Raw genomic sequence first — 20,523 nt, forward strand, 5'->3', positions numbered from 1 at the left:
GCCTGGAGTGTGGTTCACTGCACCCCATTAGAATGCAGATCACAGCTACCTGTTGTCCTTTCTAGGAGCAGCACACGAACTTTCCAGGGGAGCACACGAACTCATGCAGTGTACATGCACACGTAATAATTAGTGACTGTTTTACAGTTGGTAAATCTAGGGATAAAGCTCCTTACAGTCCATAAGGTCCTGGGTGTGGCCCCAGTATTCCAGAAAAACGGGTGGAGGTGGCTGCTGACTGTACAGTGAAGCAGTTAGTGTGAGCAGGGTCCAGGCAGTCCTGTTCCTAGTCCTTGTCCATTAGTAACACACGGCATTTTCATGGGGAACATGTTTGGATCTTACTCCTCTTGGAAGCTGTAGTGACAGTTGCTAGGTCTGTGCTCCATAGAGAGAGGCAAGCAAATGAAAGGCCAGTCATATTACTCCATGTCCTACTTGTGGCACATACAGTGGCATGGACATTTCTTTCATTGCTGTGGTGATTTGAAAATGTTTGGCCCTTAGGGAGTGGTACTGTTAGGAGGTGTGGCCTTGTTGGAGGAAGTCACTTTGGGGGTGGGCTTTGAAGCTCCGCCCATTGCAAAAGAGGAAGTCTGCTCCTGGCTTCTTTGGATAAAGATATAGAACTCTAGCTCCTACAGTGCCATGTCTGCCTAGATGCTGCAGTGCTTCCTGCCATGATGATAATGGACTAAAAGTCTGAGCCTGTAAGCCAGTCCCAATTAAATGTTGTCCTTTATAAGAGTTGTCTTGTCTCTGTTCACAACAGTAAAACCCAATCTAAGACAGTTGTGTACCACCAATAGTCAGAAAACTGGGAGTGTCCTGCATCAACTCAGATCTAAAAGGATTTTATTCTGAAGTCCTATTTTGTGGCTATCCGTCAGTCTCAGGATTCGGTGTGTGTTATTAGGCCATGAGGATCCTAGTAGCTAATACTTCAAGGCTGTGTCTTTCTCTGGGGAATCTTCAACTTTATTTTCTTTCTTTTTGTTGCCTCTCTTGAGAGTATTGTCGATAGGGGGATCTATTTGAAAGACTAGCCAAATGTTTACATACCATCCTTATTTCTTTCAGAACTCACAATACTTTATATACACCAGAAATGCTAACCAAGATGGCAGAGCCTTTCACCAAGGCTCTGGATATAGTTGAATCTGAAAAAACGGCATTATTAGGTAAGACGGCTTTCCCTCCCAGTCAGGTCCACCCTAACCTCCGTGACCAGCTGTCGGGAAACGCATTGTGGAGCTCCTTGGGTGCTGGATGACCTTGGGCATCTGTCCGTCTCCTTCATTCTAACTACTAAGTCTTCACAGCAGCCGTCCCCTAGTAATATTTGCTTTAGGTTAGTGTGCAAATAGTGGTGGGTGGGAGAACTGTGTCTCTCAATTTTTACCCAGATAGGATCACTCACTTTGATGAAGATAGAAATGACAAAATAGTCTTAAATGTAGAGTCTGCTATGAGGGAAAGAGGCAGGTCCTTAGGAGAGTGTCAATTTGGAGGCCTAACTTGTTTGTCTGGGAAGTTCCTTCTCGAAGGACTAGTGGAAGCTAACAGTGTCAGATGCAGGGGAGATACTGGGTTGGATATAGCTTAACTAGCATGTACCTGGCCCTGGGTCTCATACCCAGTTGTGGGAGGAGGAGAAAGGTCTAACAACTTGACGATGGTTTTAGTACTCTACCTCTCTACCGGCTAGAATATATGGCCACATGCTTTGTAATACAGTACACATCTTCCAGGCATACACATGTGTGCCTGCTCTTGGGTGTTGGCTCTTTGAGAGAAGCATGTTTCCAACCCATTTTTTGTTTGTAGGATTACCTCAGCCTCTCTTGGAATTCAATGACCACCCGGTCTATAGAACCATTTTGGAAAGGATGCAGCGGTTCTTCAGCATCCTCTATGAGAACTGGTAAGGCCCAGCACTGCTGCTCCCCACTCCGCACTAGAGCACTCTCTACTCACGTATGGATGCTAACACAGAGACTTTGATCAGGAATTCTAGTGCAGAGGTGAGGTGGGGCAAGCATTAGAAGGGAAGTTGGTGCTAGTGTTTATTCTAAGGGAACAACCCGCTTTCCTGCCTTGCACCTTGATTATTATGTGCACCTCAGTCCTGGCTGTGACTTGAAGTGTGTGCCCACTATGTCGGTGCTCATGCATAACCATGAGGCCCAAGAGTTAGAGAAGTGGGATTGCATCTGCTCTGACCAGAGTGCTCCGCCTCCCTTCCTCATGGGGCTTTGTGCCAGTTAGCACACTGAACTGCAGCCCTACTGAGTGTTCACACCCGTGACTTTGCCTTACAGTTACCATATCCTAGGGAAAGCAGGCCCTTCCATGCAGCAAGATTTCTACACCGTGGAGGACCTTGCTACCCAGCTCCTTGGTTCAGCTTTTGTCAATTTGAACAATATTCCTGACTTCCGGCTCAGATCTATGCTTCATATCCTTGAAATGGCCCTGAATAACCCAGAAGGCCAGAAAACTAAAGGCAGTAATGAGAGGGAGGGAGATCTTACTGCAAGGAACAGGTGGGACAGTGGCTGCCAGTGCAGCATGCTCCCTCTCCATCAGAATGAGTAAGATAGGGAAAATGGGAAGGTAGCTCGGGTCGAGTGGGGGTATCTTACAGACCCTCAGAGGTTCTGTCTGGAGATAAGTTATGATTGTCTTCCTACTTCTTAGAAATATATATAAAAGTTTATTTCTTTTTCTGTTGTTTGTTTAGTGCTTCTTTTTGGTTAGTTTGAGTTTGCCAGGGACTCTTGTCTATCTAGTCTAGGCTGTCCCTATACATGCTACCCCCTGCCTTAACTCCCTACGTGCTGGATTCTGGGCATGCACCACCAGCTGGGGTTTGTATTTTGGGGTTTTGAGACAGGATCTTCCCGTGGCCTCTGCCTGCTAAGTGTTGGGTGCTCCCGTGCCTGGGTTTATTTTGTTTTTGTTGTGAGTAACAATCTCACTGTCCTCCAGGCCGACCTGGAAATCTTGGGCTCAAGTGACCGTCTTCCTCAGCCTCCTGGGTAGCAAGAGCTACAGATGAAGGCTGCTGCAGCCAGCTCTATGCTTTCTTTTGAAAAGAGGACTCAAGATTCCATCTTTCAGAGCCGTTTGTGTAGGGTGTCTTTAAGTCTTCTACTCTGCAGCCGCCCAGGCCTGTAATGTAAAGCTAAACAGGAAAGACTTGAGTATTTGTGCAGCTTAGGATTCTAGGGCAAGCATGCGAGGGTTTTCTGTTAACACAAGACATTCTTGGCATCTTGAAAGCCCTGTAGTAGGCTGCCCAGTAGTGCAGCCTGTTGGCTAGAGAGAGAACGATCTGGTCATGTACTAAAACTCCTTAACCCACGGTGGCACGTGTCTTCGTGAAGCCCCTCGTGCTCTTCTGTCCCCCAGAACACTATGAAACCCTGTTATCTCCCATCCTTGGACCTCTCTTCACCTACCTCCATATGGTAAGTGGGACAGGGAAAGGGGCAAATAGAACTCACTTTTAAACACATGGCCCAGGTTGGGGAGACAGCTCAGTCTATAAAGCGCCCACTAGCATAGCTGATGAGAGTTTAGGTCACCAGAAGACATGTGAGATCCAGACGTGGTGCCACACCTGTGACCTCAGCACTGGAGCACTTTTGCCCAACAGACTATGCTGATTGATAAGCTCCAGGTCCAGGGAGATTCAAAAAACATGGTGAAGACTGATAGAGGAAGACCCTTGATGTCAGTCTTCAGCCTCAACACACATGTGCACATGCTCCACGCACAACACCCACACACGCCAAATGTACACGCAGAGGTGCACGACTGCTCTGGAGTCCTGCTAAGATGCTCCTGAGAATCTCTCCCAGCCCTGAGTGCTAGCTGTGAGGCGCCACCCCGACAGATGATGGTCACTGTGCATTGAGCAGCCCCCGAAGAACTATGCAGCTTTGCTGCCGTGGGCGCCGCCTTCCTGTGAGGAGAGATGATGGAGGCACGGTTACCCTGGGTCTGTTCACGGTTCTGGGATAAAGCCGTGGACAGACAACAGATGTTTCCAGAGAGACCCAGAACTTCTCGGTAGTGTTAATCTGTTTTAGCAGAGATGGCTGACATGCTTCCCTTGTCAGTCAGCAGAGTAAGGTTACAGAAACCGGATCTCTTTTTCACTGTATTTGATCTGCCAAGGCTAGGGAGATGGGACAGGAAGGTGACTGGCACCCTTGACTCCCTTCGGTTGGCAATAAATGACCAAGTACTGACTTCTTCAACACTTCTGAGCATAGAAAATTGATATCTATGTCCAACAATTCAACTCTTTTTTTTTTTTTCCCCCTGTTTTGGCCAAATCAAAAGTTAGTGCCAGCATTAATTAAAGTTCCTATTTTAGATCCCATTTTTCATATTTGGGCCTTGGTACAATTTAGTTTACAGTTCAGAAAATATCTCTAGGTTGACATAAGGAGTTTGTTTTTGGGTAATTAGTTCAGCCTAGAGTACACATTAAAAGCTATGAGTAGGCGCTTTCACCGTAACCTGTAATCCCAGCATTAAAGAAGCTGAGACAGGAGGATCACTCAGCAGTTTAGGCAAGCCTGAGATTTATAGTGAGTTCTTGGACAGCCTAAGCTACAGAGTAAGAAGAAAGAATTAGTAGTGGGCCTTGACATCACATCCACCAGCCTCGCCATTCTAGTACTTGTTTTGTCTCTCCAGAGGCTTTCTCAGAAGTGGCATGTCATCAACCAGAGGAGCGTCCTGTGGTAAGGAATGCCCCTCCTTGGCGGTGAGCCAGCAGCCAGCTTCGGTGGGAAAAGGAAGAGGGGGCAGGCAGGTTTCTGACTCTCCTAGGGCTAGAATAGCAGTGGTTTATAACCATTCCCAGCTTAGATAGGAGGCAGTTTATCTGGACAGGCTGTTACCAGTGAGTGACCTGATATTGAAATTCAACCTTTCTGTGGGGACCTTCGCTTTACCTATTCTGGATTTTGATCCTGAGCCCTCCATTATCCCAACCAAGCAGTCACAAGACACAATGTCCTTCAGTGGACTTCTGTTGATCCCTGTTAACATTTTCAGAACATGGACCTAGGGAAGAGACAGCATAGAAATGGCCTTGGGTCAGGTGTGGGTCACCATTCTCCTTGTCCTCGATGCCTTTGCTTTCCCACGGAGTGTGTTCCCTGGTTCTCCGTTCCTCAGTGGAGAAGATGAGATTGCAGAGGACAACCCCGAGTCTCAGGAGATGCTGGAGGAACAACTGGTGAGGATGTTAACCCGAGAAGTCATGGACCTAATCAGTAAGTGACCTGTGGGACCAGGGAAGCTATGCACGCCGCCACCCCGAAGGCTAAGCCAAAAGCAGAGGTTCGGGATAACAAGGCATGACCCAGACCAGTGTTCCCAGTCCAAGTCAGTCAGTCTGGGAACTGAACAGAAGTGTACCAAATAAGAAAGGGGTCCAAACTGAGAGTTTGAATTAATGTTGGTGACAACTTTCTTGCTTGATAAAGATAGGAAAAAGTTTAATTCTTAGACATGGACATCAATTGCTATGTTTAGAAATGTTGACAAATTCAGTACTAGTCATTTATTGTCAGTCCAAAGTAGATGGGGATGTGTCAGTGACTTTCCCTGGTCATTTATTCTCAGAGGAGTCTGTAATGTCCCCCTAGCTGACTGACTGGAGGAGGGACCCACAGTCTGGTCGGGGTCCTTCTGTTGGTGAAGCTGATCTTTATTCTGTGAACAGTGTCTACCCACCAGCCTTCATCTGGCCAGCGATGGCCTGAGATCAGTTGGTGAGAGGCAGCTGTTGGTCGGTGGGTAGCTAGGACCTTCTCCTAGCGTAGTAACTGTGTCTCTCCTAGTGGCTTGTTGTGTGTCAAAGAAGACTGCCGACCACACTGCTGCTCCCACTGCGGATGGAGACGGTGAGTGGCTGTGGCTCAACCCTTAGAGAAAGACAGACAGATCTACGTACTCTTGTGCTGCTTTGCTTGCCGTTCCCTTCCCTTCTACTCTGACACTTGCCTCTCCTTGCTCATCCAGTCTCTGCTCAAATGTCATCTCCTCCAAGAGGACTTCATGGCCAGGCTGCCAAACACCACGTTCCCAAGCCCTGTGATCTCTTCCTGTGTTGCTTTTAGTTCAGCTCCCTGCATTGTTTATTCCTTGCCTGTCCCCCTCACTGTAGTCTGTCAGAGGGAAGGGGCCGTGCTACCACTCCTATTCTCTGGTAGCATGAGCACTCATTTGTGACATACCCTAGCGTCCTCGGGCACTTACCACCCAGAGGCTCCTGCAGTGCTCCGGGCGTCATTCATATCTATAGCTAAGTGTGTTCTACAGCCTTCGTGGGTAGAGGGTTGTGTGGCACTGCTCAGTACGGCTAGCTAGACCTTCAGTTCAGGTGTTCCTCTTTGCTGAGAAAGAATAGTGCCTAATGTTCCGCATTGTTTACAGACGAAGAGATGATGGCCACCGAAGTAGCCCCTTCCTCTGTGGTGGAGCTCACAGAGCTGGGCAAATGCCTGATGAAGCATGAGGTGGGTACCACTCTGCTCATCCCGCTTCTGCTTTCCTTGCTCTGGGAAGATGTCTCAGTAAATGCACAAGTACATTGCTGCGGACTCCTGGTATTTGGCCTCTGTAGCCTTGAGCTTTTGTCTGTCCCACTACAGCTGTTTCTTCTCCCACCCCCACAGTCCCCCCTCCCTTTTTCTTTAAAGAAACAAAATCTCACCCTGTCTGGCCTAGAACTCACTGCATAGCCCAGGCTGCCTGCTGGGACTAAACACATGAATTGGTATATAATGCAATCAGAGGTAACATATTTATTCCCCATTGTTGTCTTTCTTCTTTCCTCTTTAGGATGTTTGTACAGCACTGTTAATCACAGCATTCAATTCTCTGACCTGGAAGGACACTCTGTCTTGCCAGAGGGCGACCACACAGCTCTGCTGGCCTCTCCTCAAACAGGTGAGGTACTCACTTACTTCTGAGGGTTGGAGGATTGACCTCAGGCTACAAGCATGCTAGGTGAGCACTTTACCACAGAGGTCCAGCCCCAAGTCCCATTGCCCTTTTTATTTTGAGGGAAGGGTCTGACTAAGTTTCCCAAACCTTGAGCTCACTGCTCCATCCTCAGGCCAGCCTTGACCTTGCCAGCCTGCCTCAGTCTTCTTAGACCTCGACCCTGTCAGTTACCTTTGTACTGCTGGGATGGTTCACCTAACAGAGACTAGCTCAAGTAAGGGGTCTCATGGTTTCATTCCATGGTGGGTAAAGCATGGCAGAGAGCACAGGTCAGAACCAGGGGCGGGTATAACCATTAAAGGCCTGCTCCTGCTGAGCCTTCAGAATAGCAGAGGCTGAGTGTTAAGAACATGGCAGGGCTCTTTGGACCCACTCAGATCATTGCCAGCCCTCTCCTTTCCTCTCTGAAGAGTGAAGTCAGGTAGTAGAGTGAGTCAGGGTGAAGACTGGACTGGGGGGTGGGCCTTTCCGAGGTTCCCATGGCTCCTGAGCACAGCTGTCTTCCCAGGTGATGTCTGGGACCCTGCTCGCAGACGCTGTCACGTGGCTTTTCACCAGCGTACTGAAAGGGCTACAGATGCATGGGCAGCACGATGGGTGCATGGCTTCCCTGGTCCACTTGGCTTTCCAGATATATGAGGCACTGGTAAGTGGACAGCACAGCAGGCAGGAGGGCTGGCAGCCTAGCCACTTCACCTTCTCCCACCATCGTGAGCTGTGGCATCTGCCACACTGCTTGTGCTGCCCCTGAGAGGTGGGTGTGGCATGGAATGGGGAAGGTGACAAGCCTAACCTATATCCAGTGAGTTTATCCCCATTTAACCAGCGCCCCAGGTACCTAGAGTTAAGAGCGGTAATGGAGCAGGTCCCTGAAATAAACAAGGAGTCTCTGGACCAATTTGACTGCAAGCTTTTAAACCCTTCCCTTCAAAAAGCCGCTGATAAACGACGGAAGGACCACTTCAAACGCCTCATTGCTGGCTGCATTGGGGTGAGCCACCATACGCCCAAACCAACTAGTCACTGTGTGTGTGTGTGTGTGTGTGTGTGTGTGTGTGTGTGTGTGTGTGTGTGTGTGTGTGTGTGTGTGTGTGTGTGTGTGGTGTCTCTAACTCACAGCCTGGTAGTCACTGTGTGTGTGTGTGTGGTGTCTCTAACTCACAGCCTGGCAGTCACTCTGTGTGTGTGTGTGGTGTCTCTAACTCACAGCCTGGTAGTCACTCTGTGTGTGTGTGTGTGTGTGTGTGTGTGTGTGTGTGTGTGTGTCTCTAACTCACAGCCTGGACTCAGCATCAGTTTTTCTTTTTGTTTGCTACAGAAACCCTTGGGAGAACAGTTCCGGAAAGAAGTACACATTAAGAACCTTCCCTGGCTTTTCAAAAAACCCAAACCAATGCTGGAGACAGAAGTGCTGGACAGTGAGGAGGGCGGACTGGCCACCATCTTTGAACCCTGAGTCAAGCTTTCGGGCATCCTTCTCTGGCCTCGGTTGTCACCTCTTCTCCCCCCATGTAGCTAATGTCTAGGCCCTCCTCGCACTGCCACCTCACTTTCCACCAAGTCAGCCTGGAGGAGCTCAGGCCCGGGTCAAGCTGGAGCAGAGTGGGTCCTGTGCGAGGCCTGAGTCATCCCTACTGAAGCAGAAGCACTGGGACCTGCACCATTCCAGAGAGGTGGCCCGCGAGTTGGCAGTCAACTGCAGTTTGGGCTTTTCCAAGAAAAGCTAGAGCACAATGGCCTTTCCCCAGGCAGCCGCACCAGCGCAGACAGGAAGGACTGGGTGCGGTGCCCAACCCCACTGAGCAAGCAAGGACTCAGCCCTTTCTTTTGGACGACAAGGGTCCCACTTGAGCCCCTTGCTGCTGGGCTAACAGGGACTCTTCTCCACTCCCATGGGCATGTCTGGCCTAGGTGCTACATGCTGACCCATATATGGCCAGTTTTCTCATCTTAATTTAAAGCAAGAATCTGGCTACTTGGTGGGACCCATGGTACAGGCTATTGCTAATGTCTGAGCGCATTGTCCAGGGGACAAGAGCTTAGCCGACTTCAGTCTAACGCTGTGTTCCTTAAAGTGGGAATCTTGCCTTTCTATGGTTGACCCTCAGTGTCCCATGACACCAACCATACAAAAGTCATCCAGACCAAGTAGGCTTCTGACAAGCTAGCAAAGCCACTGTCCCTCCTGGGATTAGCTGAGTCCAGGTGCCTTTGAAAATCTCAATGGTCTTTTAAGCTTCTGAAGACTCAAGGGTCATTTCTAAATGATTTTAAAAAGTGTTCCAGTCATAGCCAAACACTTTTGAGTCCTTAAGGTCCCTGGAAAGGGCACAAAGCAAACAAAGCAAGATGGGTATGAGACCTAGCCCTGCTTATTATGACAGGCAGGTGTGACGTGTGTCTGTATGCTGACAGGCCCACTGTCCACCCAGCCCCAACTTTGACCTGGTGCAGGACAGTCATGCATGGTAAAGTTGGAAAGTCAGCTGGGAAATAGCAACTGGGATCGAGGTCACTAGTCTACAGCTACACAAGGCCATCCTCCTGCGTGGTGCTTGGGGTCTACAGATTGTAAAGGTGATCTCAGTATTTCCCTCCAAACTTGATAGCTGCCTATTCCTGTCTGCTTAGGGCTATGGAGGGTGTAGTTGTATTTATTATGTTGTAATATTTTTAACATCCTATGACTTCATGCTAGAAATTTTCTATTGTTTATAGAAACTTTTGTAGAAATGCTAACTCTAAAGTACACCTGCATGTCAGTAAAAATCTGTTTCCTATAGAAGGGCCCTACATTCCTTTTTCAAACCAGTGACTCCTCCAAGCATCCTGCTAGGGGACTAAACAGAAAGACCCGTTGATGACCCACCCAGGGTTCCACCAAAACCTGGCACTCTTACATCTGTCTTCTCTGGAGCTGACAGGGGTGACATGCCTGAAAGTAATGACAGCCCTCTTCATTGGAAGACAGGTGGGTGACAGTGCACACTAGCTGTAGCTTCCTGTGTCTTCCCCTCAGCCACAGCTGCTGTCATTTCACCTTTTTAAGACAGTTTTAATAAACCCTTGGTCCTTGTTAATGCCAACCTGCTGTGAGGCAAGGTTCATTATTAGACAAACAAAAGTGAGCCTCAAAAAGAAAAACTTTTGCTAAGATCAATTTATTTACAACAAAGGCCTTACAAAGGCATCTTAATCTGTGGCACATTTAATAAAATGTATTGACTGGAAATGAGACTGGAATCGGACCTCTAGCAACACTGGGCACAGTGGTGCAGTTGGGAGAGCAGCCGTGCCGTCCCTGAAGTGCTGTGGAAGCTTCAGTCCATCTCAACTGCATCCAGCTCATCCAAGAATCGCCGGCACTTCCCCATCAGTATCTTGATGGCTTCACTCACCAACACATCCGGTGGCAAAACTCCAGTTGACTCCACAGAAACTAGAGACCAAAGGGAACACTCAGCCCCAGCAGGATTTACCTTTAATGCCAGCTAGTTCTACATCCTATCCAAAGGAGTACCACCGTCACTCACAGATATAATGGTCCCGCACACGGGCAAGCCGCACAGCCTTCTTTAGCTTCTCATGCCGGAAGATTTCCCTGCTGAAGGTATCCAGCCGTGCATTGGCAACCCTGGCCACCTTTTTACCTAAGGAAAACAGTATTACACCTTCATGCCTTGCCTGTAAAGAAAGGAGCTTTCCTTGTCTGCTAGGCCTTAATCACAAAGTGCACCAACACCTCACCTTGTACCTCCTGCACCTCAATCACACCAGGTGAGAAGCACTGGCTCAGCTCCTCAGCTGCTTCTCCTTCCACCGGTTCCAGCAAGGTAATGTCGGGCAGGAGCCTATAGCTGGCTGTGGCCACTGGAGAGAACTTGGCATGGTCTTTGCCTGGGACAACACAAGTGCATTGGCCTTCTGATCGCCGCTAACAGCCCTGTTGAGCTCCTGGTTCTACTGCACTACTACAGTCAGACTGTCCCACCCCCAGGGCAGACTCACTAGGTTCTCACCAATGCCCTTGACGCAGTGCATAATCAAGTCAATTTCCTGGCCAGGTCGAAGCTGAGCAATGAGGATGTCGTCGTGCACTGGGCGAATTGTACCCTCCGGGAAGACATCAGCCTGGTTTCCCAAGGGGACCCATGTCATATGCCTGGTATACACTGGAGGGAAATATGTCAGAAATCCCAATCCAACAATTTGCCCCTTCAGCCTGTGGGTCCTCTCACCACAGCTCACCTTTGTGGTTCACATAGAGTTCATTGGGGTCTGAGGAATCCTTAGCAGCATTGGGGTTCCTGGTACATCTGACTTGCAGCCGAAACTGCAGTGTATCTATCTCTGTTCCTTCTTCCTCTCCTGTACAAGAGAGGAAGCAGCAAGGTTGGTCTGGTTTTGAGACAGGGTTTCACAAGCCCCGACTGGCCTTGAACTCATGAGACATCTACCTGCTTTCACCAGTGCTATAAGTGAAGTTGTACACCACCACACCTGGCCCTAGTAGCTCTAATAACAGACTAACAAGAAGGCTCACAGAGTGAGGGTGTGTGTTTGTTCAAACCTGAAGACCTGAGTTCGGTCCCTAGAAAGTAAAGGTGGAAAGAGCCCTTGAGTGTTGCTGGCACTGCTAAGAGGTGGTTGTACATAGTGACAGACTAAAGGTGGGGACAGCTGTCCTCCCAATGGGAGGCCTATGTACAAGATGCCAACAAAGATTCCAGTAGTAGGCCTGGGATCTGAACCCATGATACATTCAGAGACTTCTGCTTAACTGATAGTCTCAACCTCTCAGCCTCACCTTGGTTCCGATATTCAAAGAGACGAGGATCTGCAAGAATGGGGATGAGCCCCAGGCGGTGAGCAAGGATCTCATCCTGGACAATGGATGTGTTGTTATACACCAAAACCTTTTCCACCGCCATTGTTGGTACCTGCCCAAGGAAGCAAAATCATCCAGCTGACCTCCACCCATCCTTACCTGGAAAGTAAGAGGGGCAGCTCTAATCCAAGGTTTACTATGTAGCCCAGACTTCCCTCAGAAGTGTTTGTATTATAGGTGTGAACCACCCCACCTGCCTGGGAGGATAGCTTTGGGAAGCATTCCTACAAATGGGGTGATGATACAATTCCACACTCCAGCCCATGTCTTCTAATACCTCAGCTAACAGAATTCTCCGGAAAGCATTGGCAATGGCAGCATCAATCCCCACCATGTCAAACTCCAGTGTGTTTTCATCCATATGCACCACGTCCACACGGAAATTCTAGAAGGATGGGAAAACCCAATGGCTTGTTTCTCTTGAGTGATGCATGCCTCGTTCCCACCCTGGCACTACCCCTCAATGTACTTCCACCTCCTCATCCTAAAGCCTCCCACCCTGGCACTACCCCTCAGTGTACTTCCACCTCCTCATCCTAAAGCCTCCCACCCTGGCACTACCCCTCAATGTACTTCCACCCCTCATCCTAAAGCCAAGATGATCAGGACACACTCTGTCTCCAGTCCTGTTCTTGGGGCAGGAGGCACTGTTTGTGTTTTACATTTTTTGAGACAGGGTTTCTCTGTGTGGTCCTCACTGTTCTGGAACTCACTCTGTAGACCAGGCTGGCCTCAAACTCAAAACTTCACCTACTTCTGCCTCCTAGCACTGGATTAAAGGCGTGTGCCACTATGCCTCAGAGAAGCTGCTGTACAAAAAGTAGAATTTCCCGCACCACTTAGACTGATACTTGCACTTCTGTTGTCTTTTTTTTTAAATTTATTTTATATATGTGAATACACTGTCACTGTCTTCAGACACACCATTACCAATTCACATTTACTACAATTACCATTCAGATCCCATTACCAATGGTTGTGAGTCACCATGTAGTTTCTGGAAATTGAACTCAGGACCTCTTAACTGCTTCAGCCCCCGCCTTTATTTTTTAATACTTACTTTTCCCCACTATATTCTCTTGGTTTCTGAACACCAATTTCTTTATCTAATATTCCTTCTAATTCTCTCTTCCAGAAGAACTAGGTTTGTTTCCCAGCACCCAGTGGGACCTAACACCCTCCTCACACTGCTGGGATCACTAACACATGGTGGTGCACAAATACACAAGCAGGCAAACACACATACCAAGTTTTAGGTTCCTCAAGCCACAAAGTCCTTTCTCACACACACTGCCCTCACCAAAGCAAGGGTCCTATCAGCTAGTTAACACTCCTTTACTCCATTACCACGCTCTGAGTTCATCTGGGCCCTTTTTAGCCTCCATACACTAGCTGGCATATTTGCCAGAATTCATTCCCTCGGAACTCGCAAGATTGCAAAATTGTATCAGTCTAATGAAAAATTCTAAGCTTGATGGCTCATGCCTTTAATCCCAGTGCAGGCAAGGCAGAGACAGGTGGATCGATCTGAGTTCAAGTCCAGCCTGGTCTCCAGAGGGTGTTCTAGGGCAAAAAAAAAAAAAAAGGTTTCAAAAAGACAAAATAAAACCTATCACCTGGAGTCTAAAATGCACCCCAGTCTTACCTATCACTCATGCCGATGGACTTACACCGACAAGAATGAACCGCTGGGGCAGGCTCAGAGCAAACCTTCCACAAGCGTTTATAATGAAGTTCCAATTAGGCCTTCACTGCTCATCTCTTATTCACAGTTCAAAGCTTAATTCAAATGTCACTCCCTTCACTGACCTTTAGCTACGTCCCTTCCATTGGCTGGTTTAAGTGCATCCATGATTCCTTACCCCGGCCTTCTTCACCGCTATCTTACTATACTGGAATAGCTTGTTTATGTGGTCCATCCATTATCCCACCGAATGAACTTGGTCCACGGACAGGAACCGAGTCTGACGGCCCGTCTACGGAGCGCCTCGCACATGCGTGTTTCACGAAGTCGGCGACCCCCAGCCTAGCCTGCGAGGCCTGGCCCTCGAGCGGTCTGGGCCCCTCCAGCCCTACCCACCTTCTCGAAGCGGTCCTGGTCCCAGGCATCATCATAACCGGAGTAGTTACCGGGAAAGTCAGTGGTGTGGACCTAGACCAACGGAAAGGCAGTGAGGCCAAGCCCCACCCCAGGCCTCCTCTCCCCCGTGCCGTCCCCACCCCTCCCGCGCCCCAATCTCTTACATTGCGAACCCCAAACTCTCCTAGAACCACGCGGGTCCGCATTTCCTCCACCGCCTGCGTCGCCGCCATCTTCCACCATTCGCCGTGAGACAAGGCCCCAAGTCCGCGCGTGCGCGCTAGCGGCCCGCCCCCGTCTCAGCAACGCTCGCTCTCCGACAATCTTGAATGTCGCGAGATCCTACCCCGCCTCTGTCCACGTCCTTCACTTCCGGACGTCAATTGAGGCCAAACATCCGGGTTTCTCACTTTTGCGTTCCGGCTGATCCTACCTCGCTCCCTCGCTCCTCTGAACCTTTCCCTCCCTCGGACCCAGGTCTCACACTATTCCCACGCGCGCGAGCGTCAGCGACGGGAAGCCTCGAGGGACATGGCGACTCCGGCGGCGCCGGCCAGCGGCGTCCGAAATGGTGCTGGCCCAGAATGGGGAGGCTTCGAAGAAAACATCCAGGTATTGAGTCCGACGTGCGGTTGCTAGTCTCTGCCGCGGCATGGAAGTCGGCTCCCTTGCAACACCGCTCTGTCCTCTTAGAGTCTTCCACGCGAAAGTGTGCAGAGCTTGTGCTGGCGTGAGAGGGCTAGCCCAGGGCTCCAGCGGGCCTCGGGTCCCTGCCTGCCCGGGGCTTTGCAGACGGGTTGGGAGGTCCGCCTGGATCAGGCATAGTGTGGGGCTAGAGGCTAGGATTCACTGGCACTCCCTAAAAATGGGCTTGTTTGACACTTGGGAAAGGCAACTGGGCTGTCTTGCAACTCTTTGGAGCTTTGAGGGGGACAGTAGGAGGACAACGTGAATTGAAAATGAATAGTAGGTTTCCTGGACTACAAAAGTGTCGCTGCCTAGAGTTGCCGGCACAGAAAGAGTATGTATGGCACAGTGGGTGGGTAGCAGTTCCAAGCCATGCCCTCCCTCGTCAGTAGAAGAGCAAAGCTTCCAACTGTCAGATGAGCAGAGAACGGAAGGATGCTACGGAGGGGCCCCTCACTCTAGGAGCCATTGTCTTCACAGGGTGGGGGCTCGGCTGTGATTGATATGGAGAACATGGATGATACCTCAGGCTCCAGCTTTGAGGACATGGGTGAGCTTCATCAGCGCCTGCGTGAGGAAGAAGTAGATGCTGATGCAGCGGCTGCCGAAGAAGAGGATGGGGAGTTCCTTGGCATGAAAGGCTTTAAGGGACAACTGAGCCGGCAGGTAGCAGATCAGGTAAGCCGATGGAAAAGAGGACCTATGTATGTCCTAAATTGATACAGGTTTTCCACTTAGACCCACACAGAAATCTAGCAGAGCCTGGGCAACAGTCTAGAGCCAAGAGCTTTAACAATACCCATCTCCCTTCAGATGTGGCAGGCAGGAAAGAGACAAGCTTCCAGGGCTTTCAGCTTGTATGCCAACATCGACATCCTGAGACCCTACTTTGATGTGGAGCCTGCCCAGGTCCGCAGCAGGTAAGGAGCCTTCTCTGAAACATCTGTCCTCACATCTAGACCCTCATCCAGACTCCAGTCAGATAATAGAGCCCGGCGCTCTGGTGGCTGCCCCACTTGTAACCCCGTCACTCTGGTCACTGAATTTGTTGCTGGATACATTGTGAAAGGTACACACGCCCAGTTTAAACAGCACGCACTTGGTTCTCATACCTCCCCCGTTGGTCCTCACCTGGGCTTCTAGACAACTCTTCCTCTTGGAGTTAGCGCTCAAACTGCAGTGCATTCTTAGTCCTGAGCCCGTCTCCCCAAACACCAACAGCTCCACAAAGGAAGCTCTGCTGCCCTTATCCCCACACCCTCAGGCATCAGAAGACACTGCACCCGAATATCAGAGCATAGTCATTAACTTCTTTATCAAAAACTGGATGCAATCCTGGCATCATTCTTCGTTCATCCTTCAACCAGAGCTAATATAAAAGCTGGGCCCGCTGAGCAAGCACACATTGAGATTTTATTCTGTGTAGAGCACTATCCTGATAATGCCTGATTTATCCGTGAAGATGGTGGGGACAGGGCTTGGCACTGAGTGCCGTTTCACACAGGAGGGACACTGAAACCTAGAAAGACTTCAGGGTCCAAAGGGGAAGTCTTACCAAAGGAAGTAATATCGTAACTAAAAAGAATAGTCCAAGAAAATTTTCTAAAAAAACAAGAAAAACCAGTTATAGTAGCCATAGGCAAAGGAAGAAATGATCTTTTTTTGTTTGTTTGTTTTTTATAATTCTGTGTGAATTTTTTTTTTTTTTTTAGTTTTCAGAGATAGGGTTTCTCTGTGTAGCCCTGGCTGTCCTGGAACTCACTCTGTAGACCAGGCTGGCCTCAAACTCAGAAATCTGCCTGCTTCTGCCTCCCAAGTGCTGGGATTAAAGGCGTGCACCACCACCGCCCGGCTCTGTGTGAAATTTTAATACCAGTTCAAGTATATTTTTCCAGAAAAATGCTCACTGCATTTAGTAATGAGGAAGAGGCAGGAAGCAGGTGCGTCCCTCGCCCTCAGTGATTGGACAGCTCCTGGAGCTTCTCTGCCTGTCCTCTGTAGGCCATGTAGGTAAATGGTCAAATCCAGTTTTCCAGGTTTTCCACTCACCTCAGTTTTGAGGGTTGTCCTTCCTCCCCCTCTCATCCAGCATGTCCTCTGGGTCAGCCCTATTCCAGGCAGTAGAGCCATGAGTTAAGTTTCCGACCCTGCCTTCCAGAACACACCATAGCACTCCTGCTCTCATCTCTCCTCCTCTCCCAGGCTCCTGGAGTCCATGATCCCTATCAAGATGGTTAACTTCCCCCAGGTGAGGAGGGAAAGGCCCTTCTGCAGAGCAGGGGAGGGAGGCATCAGGGTGGAGGCTGGCCACCAAGCTAAGCCTGAGTTGCAGTCTCTAGTGAACATGTTACTGAATTGACAGAAAGTCGCAGGTGAGCTCTACGGACCGCTCATGCTGGTCTTCACGCTGGTCGCCATTCTCCTGCACGGGATGAAGACTTCTGACACCATTATCGTAAGCAGGGCACAGGCCTTGGGAAGGCGGGTAGCTGGTGGAGGCTGAAAACTACCTAAGGCTATGAATGCCAAGTGAGGCAGGAGCAGCCCCTGCAGAAAAGGCCCTGGGGAAGGCTGAGACCAGAGGTCTCTCAGCCTAAGCAGAGCCTTTACCCCACAGCGAGAGGGCACCCTCATGGGCACAGCCATAGGCACCTGCTTCGGATACTGGCTGGGTGTCTCATCCTTCATTTACTTCCTTGCCTACCTGTGTAATGCCCAGATCACCATGCTCCAGATGTTAGCACTGCTGGTAAGGAGCCGAGCCTGGGGTGCTCTCTGGGGGTCTGTGGACCTGGGATGGGAGGAGCAGGGGGTGGACCTGGGATGGGAGGAGCAGGGGGTGGACCTGGGATGGAAGGAGCAGGGGATGGACCTGGGATGGGAGGAGCAGGGGGTGGACCTGGGATGGGAGGAGCAGGGTTGGACCTGGGATGAGAGCAGCAAGCTAAAAGACCCCCCCCACCTTGGGGCCAAGGGCAGTCCAGCCCAAGTGATGGTGCTCTCATCTCCCCCCAGGGCTACGGTCTCTTCGGGCACTGTATAGTCTTGTTCATCACCTATAACATCCACCTTCATGCTCTCTTCTACGTCTTCTGGCTGCTGGTGGGTGGCCTCTCCACCCTGCGCATGGTAAGCCGAGCAGGTTTGCTCTCTACCCCACGAAGGCTCTAGAAGGATGTACTGACAGTTCTGCCCTGGGCTTGGAGTATCTGCTTCATCCCTCACTTTGAAAACAGGGCTTCTGAACTGTATCCCTGTGGCCCTAGGTGGCAGTGTTGGTGTCACGGACTGTGGGCCCTACCCAGAGGCTGCTGCTCTGCGGCACACTGGCTGCTCTGCACATGCTCTTCCTGCTGTATCTGCACTTCGCCTACCACAAGGTGGTAGAGGGTGAGTGCCAGGACACTGGGTAGAGGGAGTGGGCTGGGTGAGCTGCCCTGCCCAGCCAGCTCTCATTCACTCTGCATCCTTCCTCTAGGGATCCTGGACACCCTGGAAGGCCCCAACATCCTACCCATGCAGAGGGTCCCCAGAGACATCCCTGCTGTGCTCCCTGCTGCCAAGCTTCCTGTTGCTGTGGTCAATGCCACCGCCAAGGCAATCGCAGTGACCCTGCAGTCACACTGACCCTCTCTGAAATCCTTGGCCTGCCCTGACCCCCAGCTCTGGGGCAGAGGAAGATTAAAGACAGTACTGAGGATATGTGTCTGCTGAGGTCTGCAGCCACCAAGCTGCTGCTGCCTAAACACCTCCTAGGCACCAGGCTTGGCTTCTGAAGGGCACAGGCCAGGAACTCATGGCTAGGACTGCGTCTCTGCAGCCAGGTGCAGAATATGGGTCAGCTCTTCTGAGGCCTCCCCACCCACCCCTGGTTCTCTCCTTCCCCTCCTGCCTTGCTAAATATAGACTTGGTAATTAAAATACTGATTGAAGTCTGGACCTGCAGCTCCTATTCCAGCCATCCTCCTGCCACTCATCCTGATGCCCGCTACTGCCCCTGAGGGCTGGAGATGCTTGACCCACAGAGCCTTAGAGCCCACAGTCCTCACCCTAAGTCTAGGCAACAGTGAGATTTCCACCTACAAGGACCTTCTGCAGCTGGGCCATCGTGAGACAGTGTCCCCATGGAGTTGACATTTGAAGCCAAGCATAGTCTTACGAGGCTTTAGTTTTCTAAAGATTTTTTCTAAGTGTTGACGACCACCATCCTTTAACCTCCACTGAAGTAAATTCAGGCTGAGCATGGTGGTGCATTCCTTTGCGTCTCAGCACGGCTATGTAGAAAGGTGGACCTTCAAGGCCAACCGAATCAACAAAGAGTTCCAAACCAGTCAGGGCCAGTGAGACCATGTTTCACCAAACAGTGAGTTTGGGATGCTGGAGTCACGCTGCTCTGGAGGGGACTGGACTTCAGTTCCCAGCGACAATGGTGAATGGCTCACAAGTGCTTTGAACTCCAGCCCCAGGTGCCCCACGGACCTCTGAGAGCACCTGTACTCACTGCACAGGCACACCATAAACATAATTAAAAATAAAGTCCAGGGGCTGGAGAGATGGCTCTGTTCAAGAGTACTGTCCTTGCAAACTACAAGGATTCAGTAGCTCAGTTCTCAGTATCCATGGTGGGTGGGTCAGATTTTCCTGAAACTTTAGCACCCTCTTCTGGTTTCTGCAGGCACCTGCAAACCTGTAGGGGTTGTTTGTTTGTTTGTTTGTTTGTTTTGGCGGGAGGGGAATGACGTGGGATGAGGTCTCAGTATGTAGCTCTGGCCTTCTGGAATTCAACATGTAGACCAGAGATCCACCGTCCTCTGCAACACAAAAGCTGAGATTAAAGGCGCATACCTATGTCTGACCCATTCTTTTTCTTTTTTGTCTCCTGAGACAGGGTTTCTCAGTAAGGCCATGGCTGTCCTGGAAATTCACTCTGTAAATCAGGCTGGCCTCGAACTCAGTGACCCACCTGCCTCTGCCTCCTGAGTGCTGGGATTAAAGGCGTGCGCCACCACGCCCTCTTGATTTTTTTTTTTTTAAAGGAAAATGGCAATTCCTCTGCCTACTATACTGTCCTGTTGCACTAATGAAGCCCCCATTGCAATCAGAGAAAACTCAGCTTCACTGTGGTAGCAGCGGCTTTACACACCCCCACCCAGACTCCCACAGCTCTGGGATGATCTGACACCCTTTGATTTGAGCAACCCCATTTTTCTCTACGTTAAAACATCTTCAAAGATGGTTCACCTGCCCTACCCTAGAGATCCTGCCCCATGCAACCATATTGACGGGGAAGTCCCTGTGGATTGGAATCCCCACGCAAGCTACGCCTCGCGTCACTGGAACATGGGGGCAGGGCGCAACCGGATTAAAGAGCCTATCGACTTCCAAGCCGGACTGATTATTCAGGGTCTTGGAGAAGGCGCTGAATCTCCGGATTTAGACCTCAAGAATGGAGAAGTACCAGAGAATAAGTAAAAAGAGGCCGAAATGACATCAAAAGCTGTCTCAGCGTGACTTGTCTCCACCCTCCCCACGCGAGACTGCATCCTCCTACCTTCTTTCCGCGCTGTCAGGCCCTCAGATCCTAGTTCTTTGCCCTAAGACAAGCACCGCGCGCCGGCCGCGTGGTCCATGCGGGGACGGGGGGCGGGGCGAGGGCCAGTGACGCAACCGTTGCCATAGGAACTCGCCGCCTGCTCCGGCGCAGCAGCTGAAGCTGAGCTGCATCCCGCCCCGGCTGTCCCCGAGAGCCGTGCTGCCGGGCCCCGGGCCCGCAGAGCGGGCGCGGCCCCCAAAGCCGGGAGGGAGAGGACCAGCGCGGGGTGGGTGGCTGCAG

At 50.5% G+C, this 20,523-nt stretch overlaps 3 protein-coding genes and 1 long non-coding RNA gene across 7 annotated transcripts in view; 2 read left to right on the forward strand and 2 right to left on the reverse strand.

The window, feature by feature from the left end:
• Xpo5 (exportin 5) overlaps positions 1-10,121 on the forward strand; it is a 47,773-nt gene extending 37,652 nt beyond the window's left edge. The window contains exons 21-32 of the mRNA XM_034521169.2: positions 1,081-1,181; positions 1,828-1,924; positions 2,322-2,458; positions 3,376-3,473; positions 4,714-4,760; positions 5,200-5,297; positions 5,868-5,930; positions 6,463-6,545; positions 6,871-6,978; positions 7,544-7,681; positions 7,862-8,026; positions 8,354-10,121. Coding sequence (XP_034377060.1) covers positions 1,081-1,181; positions 1,828-1,924; positions 2,322-2,458; positions 3,376-3,473; positions 4,714-4,760; positions 5,200-5,297; positions 5,868-5,930; positions 6,463-6,545; positions 6,871-6,978; positions 7,544-7,681; positions 7,862-8,026; positions 8,354-8,491 — 1,273 coding nt within the window. The 3' untranslated portion in view covers positions 8,492-10,121. The remainder of the gene's footprint in view (positions 1-1,080; positions 1,182-1,827; positions 1,925-2,321; positions 2,459-3,375; positions 3,474-4,713; positions 4,761-5,199; positions 5,298-5,867; positions 5,931-6,462; positions 6,546-6,870; positions 6,979-7,543; positions 7,682-7,861; positions 8,027-8,353) is intronic.
• A 56-nt stretch (positions 10,122-10,177) lies between these two features.
• Polr1c (RNA polymerase I and III subunit C) lies at positions 10,178-14,384 on the reverse strand. The gene is made up of 9 exons (XM_034521178.2): positions 14,168-14,384; positions 14,004-14,075; positions 12,201-12,308; positions 11,843-11,975; positions 11,284-11,403; positions 11,055-11,207; positions 10,783-10,932; positions 10,569-10,685; positions 10,178-10,474 (listed from the first exon to the last, which is right to left on the reverse strand). Exons 1-9 carry the CDS (start codon positions 14,234-14,236, stop codon positions 10,356-10,358), a joined length of 1,041 nt encoding a protein of 346 aa, XP_034377069.1. The 5' UTR covers positions 14,237-14,384; the 3' UTR covers positions 10,178-10,355.
• Positions 14,385-14,468: 84 nt separating this feature from the next.
• On the forward strand, positions 14,469-19,545 carry Yipf3 (Yip1 domain family member 3). Of its 4 annotated transcripts, none has more exons than XM_034521177.2 (9): positions 14,469-14,615; positions 15,171-15,368; positions 15,504-15,610; positions 16,893-16,938; positions 17,053-17,145; positions 17,308-17,439; positions 17,706-17,819; positions 17,957-18,080; positions 18,169-19,545. In XM_034521177.2, exons 1-9 carry the CDS (start codon positions 14,535-14,537, stop codon positions 18,315-18,317), a joined length of 1,044 nt encoding a protein of 347 aa, XP_034377068.1. In that variant the 5' UTR covers positions 14,469-14,534; the 3' UTR covers positions 18,318-19,545. The 4 variants fall into 4 exon arrangements, with proteins under 4 accessions (XP_034377068.1, XP_076771407.1, XP_076771408.1 ...); XM_076915292.1 differs by having other exon boundaries at positions 17,706-17,832; positions 17,927-18,080; positions 18,169-18,390; XM_076915293.1 differs by having other exon boundaries at positions 18,213-18,390.
• Positions 19,387-20,351, reverse strand: LOC143434868 (uncharacterized). The gene is made up of 2 exons (XR_013104706.1): positions 20,242-20,351; positions 19,387-19,501 (listed from the first exon to the last, which is right to left on the reverse strand). It is a non-coding gene; the product is annotated as an uncharacterized LOC143434868 (long non-coding RNA).
• Between the last annotated feature and the right edge of the window lie 172 nt (positions 20,352-20,523).

This window comes from Arvicanthis niloticus, chromosome 17 (genome assembly GCF_011762505.2).
Source record: "Arvicanthis niloticus isolate mArvNil1 chromosome 17, mArvNil1.pat.X, whole genome shotgun sequence".
In the NCBI taxonomy this organism is placed as follows: domain Eukaryota; kingdom Metazoa; phylum Chordata; class Mammalia; order Rodentia; family Muridae; genus Arvicanthis; species Arvicanthis niloticus.